General features: G+C 41.0%; 1 protein-coding gene across 1 annotated transcript in view; it reads left to right on the top strand.

Moving 5' to 3' along the window:
* Positions 1-15,598, top strand: part of ARHGAP32 (Rho GTPase activating protein 32) — a 118,167-nt gene that overhangs the window by 60,397 nt on the left and 42,172 nt on the right. The window contains 2 exon segments of the mRNA XM_070400005.1: positions 1,664-1,786; positions 3,326-3,403. Coding sequence (XP_070256106.1) covers positions 1,664-1,786; positions 3,326-3,403 — 201 coding nt within the window.

The following is a 15,598-nucleotide window of genomic DNA, read 5'->3' as shown; positions in this document are numbered from 1 at the left end:
AGATCAGTGGAATGAAATAGAGGTCCTGTAAATAAACCCATGTCTGTGTGGTCAACTAATCCATGACAAAGGAGGCAAGAATATACAATGGGGTAAAGACAGTCTCTTCAATAAATGGTACAGGGAAAACTGGATAGATACATGGAGAGAAAAAGAAAGAAAGAAAGAAAGAAAGAAGAAAAGAGAGAGAGAGAGGGAGGGAGGGAGGAAGGAAGGAAGGAAAGGACGTCTTTCTTACACCATATGGAAGAATAAACTCAAATGGATTAAATACTTAAATGTAAGACCTAAAACCATAAAACTCATAGAAGAAAACATAGGCAGTAAACATTTTTGTCATTGCTCTTAGCAATATGTTTTTGGGTATGTGAGGGAAACGATAGAAAAAATAAATGGGTCTATATCAAACTAAAAAGTTTGCACAGGGAAGGAAGTAATCAACAAAGTGAAAAGACAACCCACTGAGTGGCAAGACTATATTTGCTTACCACACAACACATTAGATCCAAAATATATCAGGAATTCTACAAGTTACCCCCCCCCCCAAAGAAAACAACACATACAAAAAAAACCACTCTAATTAAAAAATGGGCAGAGGACCTGAATAGACATTTCTCTAAAGACAGATAATGACCAGTAGACGTATGAAAAGATGCTCAACATTCCTAATCATTAGGGAAGTGGCAAATTAAAACCATGAGATATCACCTCACACCTGTGAGAATGGTTATCATAAATAAATCAAGAAACAACAAGTGTTGGCAAGGACGTTGAGAAAAGGGAACCCCTTGTGCACTGTTGATAGAATTTTACATTGTTGCAGCCACTATGGAAAACAGTATGGAGGTTCCTTGGAAAATTAAAAATAGGACTTTGCAATTAAATATAAAATATGACCTCGCAATTCCTAACACTAATTGGAAAAGATATATGCAACCTCATGTTCATTACAGCATTATTTGTAATAGCCAAGATCTGGAAGCAACCTAAGTATCCATCGCTAGACAGATGGTATGTACACAGTGGAATGTTACTGAGCCATAAAAAGAATAAAATCTTACCCTTTGTGACAACATGGATGAACCTAGAATTATTATGGTATGTTAAATAACTCAGGCAGAGAAAGACAAATACATGAATTCCCTTATATGTAGAATATAAAAAAGCAGAATAAATAAACAAAATAGAAAAAAAGAAGTCTTGGGTGATACAATATCCAGTAAATATGTTAGATATTTTTTCTTAAGTTACATTATTCTTTTCCCATTGAAAACTGGAAGGCAGGATGGAAAGTACAAAGATTGCAGAACTTAGAGTCACGTCAGCTTGTATTGAGATCTTGGCTCTTTCACTATTGTCTGTGTGATCTTGGACAAATGATTTAATCTGTTGCAAATTACATGACCTTGTTTAGCTTTAGCATCTTCGTCTTTAAATAAGGAGAATGATGATTAGTATCTTTTGGAGTGATGAGGATTAAATTAAATCATAATGTCATATGAATAGCACAGTGACTATCCTGCATTAAGTATTCAGTAAATGATAATACGTTTTCTTTAAAAGATTCTTTGGGTTATAGTCTCCCTAAGTCAAATGGAATGTCAGAGAAACTTTTGCAAATCTCCTGTCTTTAACCATCTCATAGCACTTGTTTTTGTTGTAGATTGATAACAAGGGCAATCACCTTCTAGTCCATGAAGAATCGTCCATCAACACGCCTGCTGTCGGTGCAGCCCACGTGATCAAGAGGTACACTGCTCGGGCCCCTGATGAACTGACCTTAGAGGTAAACGCCTAAAGCTGCTGCTCTGGGTTAGCTCGGCCTCATCCTTAACCGTGTTAATCATTTTTTAATGAGAAGCACCAGGTTTTTGGTACCCCATTATCGTTTCGCTTGGCATGCCATTTATTTTCACTGAAATGACTGTATTCATCTTTGAAAATTTCAACCTTAGTGTCTCCCATTTCTCTAGGCAGTCATTCCTGCTCTCCTTCCCCTACTCCATGCAAATACATCTCCACCCCAAGTGTGGATTGAATGCCATTCTGAACCATTCGCCTGGTTCATCACCGACGTGTCACTCAATTCCATTCACTCCTAACTGTTCTCCTGTTGGTCTCTGTTAGCTTCTTGAAAGCCAGGTCTCAGTCTTTTTTTCTTACTTTATGTTTTCAGTCGCTCAAAAATGATACCCAGTGATACTTCTTTCTTCTCATTGTTTGTTCAAAGACTGAGCTAATGGATAGGTGAGAAGAGAAATGAACATTTCCTGCTTTCAGATGCAAAAGGAGGGGAAGCAATTTCTTCCTTTAATATTGGCAGATGAGAGAGAAAAACCAAAATGCTAACAGTATTCAGTTTAAGGAAAGTCAATATACATTTTTACTGTATAGAATCTGAACTGTTCTCAAACTTAATTTTTAGGTTCTAGAGTAGACCCAGAGCAATGTAGATCTTGAAAGATGCCGAGTCTGTTAGCAAACGTGGCTTTGTAAAGGTGACTCTTCCCTGACTTAAAATATTCATGGTGGATACACACAGAAAAATTCTTAAAGCAACATGAGACACATTAGCAACATTGCTGTGCAGTACTTAACTTTGCTCGGTCACAGAGAGCATCACTTGCTTTGATCGAAGAATGTAACTTCCATTAAATACGTTATTAAAAATGATGATTGCCATTTTATATTAATGATTTTGTAAAAGTTTGTGCAAACAATAGTTTTGTTTTTGTTGTTTTTTTTTAGAGTGAGGGAATAAGCTATTATACCTTCTATGGAAAAAAGTGTAGTTTTCCAAATTTTACTAAGAATAACCCAGGAATTGTACACATCTTAAGCCTGTCTTCGATGATTAAGTAAGATAATGCCAAGTGCTCAGCACAGTGCCTGGCACGTGGCAAGCGCTCACTCACTGTGTATTAACAGAAGCTGCTGTTGCTCTAACTATGAGAATCTCTGCCTTTTATAAGTGAATTTGGTCACTTTCAGTAACAGCAGTAAGAGAGGATTGTAACAGCTGATGGGGTGATGCCTAAGTCTTCAAAAATCTTACGCCATCAAGCTGGCTTCCTGCAGTCACTGCTCCGGTGATGCCTGATCCCAGTCTTCGTGCTGCGTTACTTTTTGTAGCCCTCTCCTTAACAGATGGTTAAAATTATTATTAAATTCTTTACAGAAAGAGGTAGTATGTTTTTTTCAGAAAAATTAGCCAGAGAGGAAGATAGTACTTTTACCCTTGCGTTCCAGTTCAGGTTAAATTCGAGACCTAACAGTTGGTTTAAAATTTGACTGAACGCATTTCCCTTACGTTTTGTTCTCCTAGGTGGGCGACATCGTTTCTGTGATCGACATGCCCCCGAAAGTGTTGAGCACGTGGTGGAGAGGCAAGCACGGGTTTCAGGTAGGCAGTGGAGAATCGGGCGTGGAAAAGGCGAAATAACAGTTTTTCTTGGTTCTTCGGTAACATTTTGGTTTACAGCGTGTACTGGCAATAGACTTTACCGTCAGAATTCTGCGTGCAGGGGTAGAAAAATGTAGCTGATGTTAGACCTGGGTTTTCTTTTCTAGTTACTAATGTGGTTATTTTCACTGCCTCCTCTTTTCCCAAATGGTGATATAGCCGAAGTGCGAGGAGAATCCCAGGGCTGACGATCACTTTGCCAGTATTGGGCCTACATTGCTTCTAATGTTGGTTTTAAATCATGGTTTCCATATATTTTCTCTCTGGAATTAAGTCAGTCTGTTATTTTTTTTCCTTTAAAATGCATTTATAACTGTTAATGTAAACAGTGCATTAATAGCAGAACAACAACAGAATCTAAAGTGGCCTCATTTCTTCTCCCACATGTGGCTAAATAACGTTAGACCTGATAATGACATCATGTAGGCTCACCAGCACTAATTCCCATAGTCTACATAGGGTTTCTCTAATCTTCTAAAACGGTCACTGGAAGCACATCTAAAAATGCCTCAAGATTGTTTTCTTAATATGTTACCTCTGCCTTTTGTGATCTGTTTATAAAAATCTTAAAATACTGCATAAATAAAATACTGCTAAATAGTTGAAAACATTAATAACCATTATAAATATTGATCTTGACATATTAAATAAAACTAATTACTGGGCTTTTAAAAAATGTATTGTATTAAAAAATAATCATATGGTGGTTAAGAGCATGGGCTCCGCTGCCAGATTTCTTGGGCTTTACTCCTGTGATACCTTGAGCAAGTTGTTTAACTTCTCTGCGCCTCAGTTTCTTTATTTGTAAAGTGGGGACTGTAGGACCTTTCTGTACCTTATAAGGTTATTGTAGAGATTGTAGGTGGGTGTGCGTGGGAAGACACGTGTTAAAGCATCGGTTATGTGCAAAGTATTGCGAGGGTCTTCATACACGTTTTCTTTAATATTTGAAAAACTTCATGGCAGTTGCTATCCCCCATTTTATGGAGAGGATACAATTTTGAGAGGATTATTAAGCAGCCAAGATGCCAGATCAGTAAGTAAATGATGGAGGACCTTTTCCTGCCAAGGGCCATTTGGATATTTATAACATCATTTTCGGGCCATACAAAATGATCAGCTTAGAAATTAGCCTACTACAGTGGTCGGCAAACTGCGGCTCGCGAGCCACTTGCGGCTCTTTGGCCCCTTGAGTGTGGCTCTTTCTAAGCCTTAGGAGTACCCTAATTAATGACAATGAACCTACCTATATAGTTCAAGTTTAAAATATTTGGCTCTCAAAAGAAATTTCAATCGTTGTACTGTTGATATTTGGCTTTGTTGACTAATGAGTTTGCTGACCACTGGCCTACTATATTTGGTCAAACATTTAATTAACTCACCCCTAATGCCTTGGCAGGGCCAGACCAAATGATTTTGTGGGCCTCATACAGCCCATGGGCCAGATGTTCCCCACCTCTGGACTAGGGACTCAAATCGGGGCTGCTTAGTCGCATCGCCTGAAGAGCATTGAGCGTGATTTCTACATTCACTCTCCTGTTGTTGACCTTCTCCACCTCACTTTCCTGCTCTAGAGAAGAAACATCTTTTCTTTGCAGCCAACAGGAATGTTACAAGGATTAAGCAACTGTGGGCTGCAAAACATTCAGGTTGCTGATGGAAACTTTGCTGTTACCAGGGGTTACATTTTTACATGATGACTAGTATCTGGAAAAACTCCTCTTCAGGTTACTTGTGACAGTGTTGACTCTTGTTAGGTAAAATTGTGAGCATGTGCTGATCTCCTCTCAGATATTCTGTTGAGAGAGGGAGATAATCGTAATTTACTCCACGTACCGTGTCAGTCCTCACTTCCCATGGTCAGTCGGTTCTGAGACTTTAATCGAAACAATATAATAAAGCTTGTTTGACCACAGGCTAATTGATAGAAACAGTTGTGTTCCTACGGCATCTCATCAACGTTATAATGAAATGAAATGACATTGGATGAAACCATGTTATTCCAGGTCCTCTGTATATGATAATTATAGATCAGATCCCTTTACTATCCTGAGTTTTAAGTTTGAAATAACTGGAATAATGGCTTAGTCCACTGGTTTTCATAATTAAAAAACAACAACAACACAACAGAGGAACTTTTAATCAAACAGAACTTAACATTGAACCTCACTGTGAGAACATGTAAAGGGGGAGCTGCCCTGGTTAGTTTGGTCAGGCACCCTGGGCCTCATGCCGCGTGGAACATGCCTGGTTGACCTCTCTCAGACCTCCTGCGACATCCCAAAGGGGCCTCCGTGGAGTGTGTACAGGTAACACTGCTGGAAAACCACTAGTTTACCTGGTAGGTTACTGTACTCCTTATTTTTTGTGTGGTAGATATATTATATCAAAGGCTATTTTATAATTTGGACTTTTAAAAGCCAGTTAAGCCCAGCCTGTGTGGTGAAGTGGTTGAGCATCTAGCCATGCACCAAGAGAATCGACCCATGCACCAAGAGGTAGACAGTTTGATTCCCAGTCAGGGAACGTGCCAGAGTTTCAGGTTGCGGCCTCATCCCCCGTTGGGTCCTTGCAGGAGGCAGTCAATCAATGTTTCTTGCTCATTGGTGTTTCTATCTATATCTCTAAAAATCAATAAAAGCATTGCTTTTTAAAAAGCCAGTTAAAGGTTTCTCTCTATTCTCATTACAGCAGTCCCTTTAACATTTCTTACAATTCTGGCTTGGTGGTGATAAACTCCTTTAGCCTTTTTTTTTTTTTTTGGTCTGCAAGGCTCTTTATTTCACCACCTATTTTGAATGATAGCCTTGCTGGATATCGTAATATTGGTTTCAGATCCTTGCTTTTCATTACCTTGAGTACTTCTTGCTATTCTCTTCTGGCCTATAGAGTTTCTGATGAGAAATCAGCTGACAGCCTTATGGGAGCTCCTTTGTAGGAAACAAATTGCTTTTCTCTTGCTGACTTTAAGATTCTCTCTTTGTCTTTAATTTTTGGCATTTTTATTATGATATGTCTGGGCATGGGCCTGTTTGTGTTCTTCTTGCTTGGGAATTTCTGTGCTTCCCGAACTTGGGTGACTTTTTCCTTCACCAGGTTAGGGAGTTTTCTGCCATTATTTCTTCAAACATGTTCGCTATCCCTTGCTCACTTTCTTCCTCTTCTGTCACACCTATTATGAGAATATTGTTACGTTTCATGTTGTCCCACAGCTCCCTTAAGCTGTTCTCCTGTTTTTTGATAGTTTTTTTTTTTTCTTTTTGGTTCTCTGATTGAGTGATGTTTTTCAACCTTGTCTTCTAATTTACTGATTTGATTCTCAGCTTCCCCTAATCTGCTATGTATTCCTTCCAATGTGTTCTTAGTGCTGTGTCATTCTTTATTTCTGACTGTTCTTTTTTTCATAGTTACTTGTTTTCTTGTGCTGTTGAGTATCTTTACCATCATTATTCTGAACACTATGTCAGATAAACTTCTTATCTCCATTTCATTCATCTCTTCTTCTGGAGAATTATCTTGTTCTTTCATTGGGGGTTGTTTTTTGGTCTCGCCATTTTGGATGCCTGTTTGGGTTTGTGACTATGTAATAGGTAGATCTGCTATGCCTCCCAATCTCTAGTGAAAGACAGTTAGCTGTTTCTGACTAATTAGATCTGGTAAAGACTCAAAGCCTCCAGAGATCTGCCTCTGCCTGCAGACTGATTGGATTTAGTCTTCCCTCAGGCAATCATCCACAGGTGTAGCCAGAGGTTTCCCAATAAGGTGGGTCAACTGTCTTCCTCCCAGGCAAAAACCTCCTGGATAGCAAAGGTCTGCCTGGAAAGATGACCTCCGCAGTGTGAGGGAATGACTCAGCACAGGAAACTGGGGTGCCTACCTTACAAGATCTAAACCTAGAGCCCCAACCCTGGCTTCTGTTCACATATCTCCAGTCACAGCCCAAGGTGTGTCTGCACACGAAATTTTGTGTGTTGGCCCTTTGAGAGGGTGACTGCATATCCAGCCATCTATCCCTGACAGACAATAACCCTGCAGCTTTTGATAGCCAGATGTTATGTGGCACCTTTCTCAGTTCTGGTGCTCTCTGCTGGGGGGCCCAGCTTGGGGCTTAGACCCAGAGTTCTCAGTGGCAACCCCCACAGCTGACATAGTTCTTCAGAATGTCAGTTGCTGTCTGTGGGAGCCTGGCCAGCCCTTTTGCACCTCCTCCCTTCCTACCAGTCTCTGTGCAGTCTCCACTTTCCATCCTTGGTTACCAAGGTTTTCTCCTTCAGTTAATTATTCAGGGTAAAAAAGCAAAAAAAAAAAAAAAAAAAAAAGCCAGTTTATATGCTAAAGGGATTATTAGATAAATTTGTTCTTTATATAAGAACATTTTTTATGTGACTCCTTTTAGAAGGGTGATAATTTGATTTTTTAAAATGTATGTAATGTAAATTGTCTGAATTCCTGGTGTTTCATATATTCTGGTGTAGATGGATGATACAGATTCGGAATGCGAATAATCATCATCTTTATTTTTGTGAGATTGTTTTGTTTTGAAGGTTCATCTTCTTGCTAGGACTACCATCACCACATACTGCAGACAGAGTGACTTAAACAGCAGAAGTTTCCTTTCTCAGCCTGCTGGAGGCTGGAGGTCCAAGGTCAGGGTTATTGCCAGGGTTGGTTTCTTCGGAACCCCCTCTGCTTGGCTTTCAGGTGTCCCCTTTTTGCTGTCCTCACGTGCATTTTTTTTTTCTCTCTGTGTGCACACATACTCAGTGTTTTTGTCCCTGTATCCTAATTTCATCTTAGAAGGACAGCAGGCAGATTAGAATGGACACACCTAAATGACCTCATTTAACTTTAATTGCCTTTTTAAAGGCCCGCCCTTCAAATATATTCTGAGATACTGGGGGCTGGGGCTTCGAAATATGAAGAGGTTTCAACCAGTCATGAATGGCTAGGTGGTTGAGGTCTCCTTTGGGGCTGGTGTGAAGGCCCTCAGGGACTCTCACGCAGACTTGATAAGCAGCAGGGCCCTCCCTGAGCCAGGCTGGCCCTCTGCCGAGGGCGGGCAGAGCTTGGGGGCATTGGCCATGACTGCAAACTAGGATGTTACAGAGATTAAGCAACCATGGACTGCAAAGCAGTGGGTGCTCAGCCCCCCTGCTGTCCCAGCACCGAGGAGGCCACACAGCATCTGAGAAGTTGTCCACCTCGAGCTCACAGGCTGGTGTCAGGCCTTTGTTTCATTCATGACAGAAGGCCTTCCTGGCACTGGGCACTGTGCCCCGATGCGGTACAAAGGGACAAGCAGGCCCTGGTGCTCTTCTTGGGACCTCGCAGAAGAGTGGAGGTTTAGAGCCCAGAAAGCTTCCTGTCAGGAGGTGGCTTTTGAGTGCTGAGCCTTATGTATGTCTTCTGAGGACAGGATGTCCACATGCCCCAGGCGGACTGGCCAGACACGGAATAGCCGTGGGACTGGTTGGCCAGCTTGACCAGTTCTGGTCCCGCAGATGGACTCTGTCTGTACACTGGGCTCTGTGAGTAGACCAAGGGGGAAGCACAGAGACAGGAAGCCAGAGAGTGCGGGAGGAGACATGGCTTGATTGGCCTTGAGGTGGCCTGGCCGGTGGTCTTCCTGAGGATCGAGACCAGTGAGAGCAGACCACTCCCCAGAGAGTGGCGGGAGCTAGGATGTGGCCGCTGCTTCCCAGGTGGAGGCGACTGAGGGTGCTGCTCTCACAGCGCGCCCTCGACTCGCAGGTCCCAGGGGTCCCCACCGGCAGGTCTGCTCCACCTGACGCGCTCTGACATTTCACATGGACTCCACCTTGTCTCTTGTCTCGGTCACGTGGTTGCTTATTTCCTTTCTGGCCTGCTGTCAGGGCATGATCAGGTGTGGCAACTGAAGCTGCACCGTAACTGGGTTGTGACTTTATTTTATTATTTTAAAAAATAAATAATAGACCTTAGATTTTAGTACAAATTTACAGAGTAATTGAGTAGATAGTACACAGTTTCATATAATACCTCCCCAGACACACACAGTTTTTCATATTACTAACATCTTGCTTTATAATTCATTGAACAAAATGCCCTGTGCGCCACGTACCTATCCCTCTCTCCTCCTGACCCTGAAAACCACTGATCAGTTACTGTCTGCATGGTTTTGCCTTTTGTAAAACATCATGTGGTTGGAATTCTACAGTACGTCTCTTTTTCAAACCTAGCAAAATGCATTTAAGCTTCCTTCATGTCTTTTTATGGTTTGCCAATCTCTTTTTAAAATATGGTTGATTGATTGACTTAGAGAGAGAGAGAGGAGGGGAGAGAGAGGGAAACATCGATGTGAGAGAGGAACATCAATCAGTTGCCTGCCATACACTCCTGGACCAGGGATTGTACCCATAGCCTGGGCATGTACCCTGACTGAGAATAGAACCCACAACCTAGATGTGCCCTGACCAGCAATTGAACCCACCACCTTTCAGTGTTCTGTTACGACACTCCAACCAACTGAGCCACACTAGCTAGGGCAGTGATGACACGTGAACTCATTTTTTTGGTTGATTTTTCTTTGTTAAATGGCATTTAAATATTTATTAAAATAAATATCAAAAATATAAGTCTTTGTTTTAGTATGGTTGCAAATTTCAAAAAATTTCTATATGTGATATGGCACCAGAGTTAAGTTAGGGTTTTTCAAAATGCTGACACGCTGAGCTCAAAAGGTTCGCCATCACTGAGCTAGGGCTTGTTGCTGTCTCTCTCTCTCTCTCTCTCTCTCTCTTATCACTCTCTAATATTCATTGTTATGGATGTGCCAGAGTTTATTATTAAAGGACTTCTTGGTTTCTTCCAGTTCAGGGCAATTATGAGGAATGCTGTTCTAAATGCAAACACCCATGTGCAGGTTTTTGTGTGGATGTAAGTTTTCCGCTCCTTTGGGCGAATACCCAGGAGTGCAGCTGCTGGATCCTATGCGAAGCCTCTGCTTAGCTCTGTAAGAAACCAGCTGTCTGTCAGCGTGATTGGACCATCTTGCATCTCTATAGCGATGCTGCTGCTTGGCTTTCTCATCAGCATTTGATAGCTGTCCGTTGTTTTGGATTTTAGCCATTCTAATAGCTGGGTAGTGGTATTGCATTGTTGTCTTGATTTACAAATAAGTCGGTCCAAGGAAAAGCACTTACTAATATACTAAAGGTGCTATCCTGCCATCTTCATTCTTCCATTACCAATACTTCTCTCCGTCCTCCGTTCCCCAGATTCTGAAACTTCAGTGTATTTAAGAATCACTAGGGGAACATGTTAAAATATAAAACCCCAGGACCTAATCCCCTCAATTCTGTCTCATGGCTGTGGGATGGGATTCTGGTCTAGGTCTTCCTCAGTCCAGTCTCCTAGACTCGGCGCTGACTCTGTGCTATAGGTAAACTCCGAGTCAGCCTGTGCTTGATAGAGATTGGCATTTGCCAAGTTCCAGTCTGTGTGTTGTTTTAGCCTAAGCCATCATGTAGCGATGGGAACAGAAGGATTAGTTCATCCCCATGTTTAAATTATACCATGACTCCGTGTCTTTTCTTAAACTCTGGGAGTAGGAAGTGTTATATTCACTATAGTAATTTGAAATTCTGAAAATCTGTTCTTTATTTTTTTGTCTCTTAAAGAGTATTGAATCTTTTGTTTTCTGAGGTGTTTCATCAGATAATGTACTTTAGCCAAAAAATACACTTTTTTTTTTTTGACTAAATGGCATCGGCTTTTGTGGCTGCCTGTAGACTTCTGTTGGAAACAGGAGGTGAGTGTGTGGAAAGCCTTCTCTTTGTAGGTTAAAGGCATCACACAGGTATAACATGCTGATGTCTTGGTTTGTCTGTTTTCTCTGGAAGCCACAAGCATCAGAAGGATCTGAGAACCATGCTACAGCTGGATATTCCTAATCAGAATCTTGGGTAGGGGTGGTGAGGGGGGTGGGGACAGAATCTGAATTTTATCAGGTTCCTCAGATGAAGGGCAAAATGTGAGAACCACTGATCTAGCCTCCCGTTGTGTATCTTGTGCCCAGATCAAACAAGAAATCAAACACAGTTTAGCAAATGTTCTCTTCTCCCCCAGAAACATCTTCCTTACAGCACCTTTGGGAGGTTCACCTAGTGGATAAATTTCGTTGAGAGATGGACAGGATTTCACGCAGGTTGCGTTCCCCTGGTTCTCACCCGGGTGGTCGAGGACCAGCTATTTATTTTATTTCTCAGTTACCACAGGCTGTTCTGTAAGCGCTTTTGTGCACACGTCTCAGAGAAGCAATTCTTGGACAATAAACATGTTCTTACCTCAGGAGTTTAATGTGGTTCCAAATAACTTATTTTCAGAAAAGTATTCTTTAGGCGAAATGGAGATATTCCGAAACCTTGCCCATTTGTAGTAGTTTAATGGGAGAAGGCTGTTTGCCTGGTTATTTATATGAAACCCATCATCTGTTTGTACAAAATCCAAAGCTGCACTTTTCATTACTCAAAATTAAATGGAGCAGAATATTTCCTTTCCAGCTCATTGACGGGGATTCGTGGACTGTAATTTTTCGTCTGTAATGTTATATAATTTCAAGGGAAGAAGAAGGATGGGACACTACAAGTGGAAGTGACTTGTAACACTTTCCAGGTGGTTCTCAGGTGAGCTGTTCTAAGCGTTTTCGCCTTTAGTTCTCACAACTCTGAGAGAGGTACCATTATTATCTCTGCTTTACTGATGAGAAAACTGAACAGACAAGGGTTAAACAACTCGCCAGTGCTGCTCTGCTGTTTAGTGCCAGAGCTGAGAAACCTAGGGAATCTGGGCAAAGAACAGGTCATAGAAGTAAGTTGATGAACCAGTTGTGGCTTCTACTTGTCTACTTGTGTGAGTCATGGGTTTCTGTAGTGAAGCAGAAGATAGTGGATCATCTGAGCCTGAACTGTCATTTAAAAATTACAGAATTCCAGAGATAAAGGAATTTAGGTCCATTGTTCTGACTCACAAAGACAGTAGGTAGTGGTATAGCCAGGAGCAGAACACAAGATTGGTGAGTTCCAATTTTGTATTTTTCCCTTCTTGGGTCACAAAAACATGTATATTTTCTTAAGCTATTTTCTTCTATATTTCTTGTTGCTGGTTTTATTTTTCTTAGTGGTGCCATTAGCAGCTGCCATAGATATAACTTTGTTCCTTGATAGCTTTTTGTTAATTTATAGCATCAGAATGTGTCCTGCCAAATGATGTTTAACATTCAGTTTCATGAAAACTATTTACTAAATGGCTCAGAGCAATAGTTCTTAACCTCTTCAATTTTTATAATCTTTTGTTATGCTAAATATTTTCTAAGCTCCTTTAAGATTCTGAAGTGAGATGTACAAATGATATAAATGTACAAATGAAATAATTACCCACAGTTTCAAAAAAGTCAGCATAATTTTTCACATATAATACAATGAAGAAAAAAGGAAAGTAATTTATGTATTTAAAATACATAGTATATATTTAAAATATAAATACTGGGGACAACTGTGTGAGAATCTTGTTACAGATTAGCAGCATTAATGTCAGTCAGAAAATATAAACTCCATTTATAATAGCATTAAAATATTAAATATTTAGGGATGTATCTGAACAAAAAGAAATGAAAGACCTGTTTACTGAAAACTATACAACATTTCTGGGAGAAGTCAAAGAATCTATAATAATAAAAGTGTAATAGGCTAATTAGACTGGACGACCTTCCGATGAAGCCAGCGTTTCAAGGGAAGCCTGGGTCCCGGGTACCGGAGGGAAGCCGGTGCCAGCAGCTGGGGGAAGAAAGGCCTACTCTTGCATGAATTTTGTGCATCGGGCCTCTAGTATCCAAATAAATGGAGACATTCACCCCGTGTATGGGTCAGACATCCTAAATTGATCCCAGTCAAAATCTCAGCAAACTTCTTTTGTAGAAATTGATAAGCAGATGAAACAAGTCGTATAAATACAAAGGACCTAGAATAGAACAACCAAAACAGATATTAAAAAGAAGAACAGATTGGAGAACTAAACGAACCCTAATTGAAGAGTTACTATACAGCTACAGTATCAAGAGAGTGTTTTCTTCTCTTTCATCCAGTGGCCTCTGTTGGCTTCATGCAAAAACGGTATTTCATTACTCCTCTTACTTAAACTCTCCTCAGTATTTGATTAATCTTTTCCTGACACATCCTTCTCTTGACGGACATGACACCACACTCTTACAGTTCCTCCTGTCTTCTCAGTCTTCTTTCACGTCGCATCCTCCTCCACTGGACCTGAAAGTTGAGGGTTGGACTGCCTTCTCATTCTACCCGCTTTGTCCAAGACTGTCTTATTCACTCTCTTAGCTTAAAATGCCATCTATACGCCCAACTCCCAAATTTATATCCTGGTCCCTGACCTTGTTTCTGAGTCTCAAGAATGTATGTTCTATTGCAAGAGTAATGTTTTCAGGAGTGGAAATTAGGAAACTGGCATTTAAGGTTTAGTAGAAGTATAAATCAGGCAAAGAAACCAGCAGCATTGTGGTATTTTGGGGGTGTGAGTGGGGGAGTGAGGAGCAGGGGAGGTATAAATAGGACTGTCTTTAAAAAGCCCAGTGCAAGAATGATTAGGCCATAAGCAAATGGAACCAGAAACTGGGAAGTAAGGAATTGAGGGAATTTGCTGCTTCTTGGTCTAATCCTCTTTCTTTCTTAAAAAAAATTTGGTTTTTTTAGTTACAGCAACTCAATGGAGATGATTAAGAATTCTGACTTAGTGCCCTATCTGGTTTAGCTCAGTGGATAAAGTGTCAACCTGTGGACTGAAGGGTCCTGGGTTTGATTCTGGTCAAGGGCACATGCCCAGGTTGTGGGCTCAATCCCCAGTAGGAGGCAGCCGATCAATGATTCACTCTCATCATTGATGTTTCTATCTCTCTCTCCCTCTTCCTTCCTCTCTGAAGTCAATAGAAATATATTTTTAAAAAATCTGATTTAGTTACAAATCTTAAGAGACAGATTGATTGACTCCTTAACTTGTGGGCTGATCAAGACTGGATGGAGACCCCAAAGAGCAGGGGTTCTCTGAGAAAGTCTGGGGGGTGGGGAGACATAATCGGCATGTCCAGGAGAGAGACTATGAATGTGTCTCTGTTTGAATCTCCTCAGTGATGTGATTCTTCTCCAGCAATAGAGAGGCATACAATCTCTATCTGACTCAGTTTTGCTTTGTTGGATTGGTTTGGCAGAAGGTTAATATTGCCAGGAAATGAAGGGTACTGATTTTATTAAAACTTCAAGTGATCAATCACCGTGTTCATCCTGGGTATAAAAGCAAAGAGATCTGAAGGGAGATAGGCACCGTGGTGCGCGGGGAGTACAGGAAGGCAGGGGATGGGAAGTCTCTGAACTTGAACTTCACTCATTATGGAATGTGAACATTAGAGACCTGGCTGGGTAGGAAGCTGTCATCAGAAAATGAGGAACTTGGAACCTCTGCGGCCAAATGGTTTCCACTGATTAAAATGCCTGCATATCCCTAGAAGCAAGAGCAGTACATTACTAAGCTTAATTAAAAAAATACTTTGTGATGCTTACAGCCCTAAAGTTTCACTAGCTGTAAACTAAATAAATAAACCATTAAAGTAGGAATTCCTGGCAAAGTTAGCAGTAAGCACATTGCGATGTTGAAATTCCTTTTTAGATTTTGGTCGGTGACAGCCCACAGTTAGGCACAGGCTTCCTCCTTACATAGCGATCCCTTTACCTTCCCACTGCTCCCGAGGCTCTAGGCTTATTTTATTGCAGTAGCTTCGTATCCAGCACTTCCTCTAGGTTGTACCGAAATGGTTTACAGTGCCTTCTTTTTTGTAGCCAGACCAGTGTTCTTTCTAATGTGAGCGTATCCTCGAGGTCGAAGATCAGCAGAATCAGGACATGGCCTGTTCCCTTTAGTTCTCTCCTTGTTCTCCGAGCGCGGATTCTTGTCAAATTTCTCGGAGCCTATTTCCAGGGCAGGCGCAGGACCTAGAAATAGAATAGATTAGTGGTGAGCTGGAGCCAGCGATGTGATTGTTAGGAATTTTGTAGGACAGTTATTACATAGCCATTATTAAACATTAAAGCACAC

The sequence above is a fragment of the Myotis yumanensis genome, unplaced genomic scaffold (genome assembly GCF_028538775.1).
Source record: "Myotis yumanensis isolate MYYU_CA2020_CCGP unplaced genomic scaffold, mMyoYum1.0.hap1 SCAF_19, whole genome shotgun sequence".
Taxonomy (NCBI): domain Eukaryota; kingdom Metazoa; phylum Chordata; class Mammalia; order Chiroptera; family Vespertilionidae; genus Myotis; species Myotis yumanensis.
The sequence above is the reverse complement of the archived record's forward strand: the minus strand, read 5'-3'. Positions and strand labels throughout refer to the sequence as shown.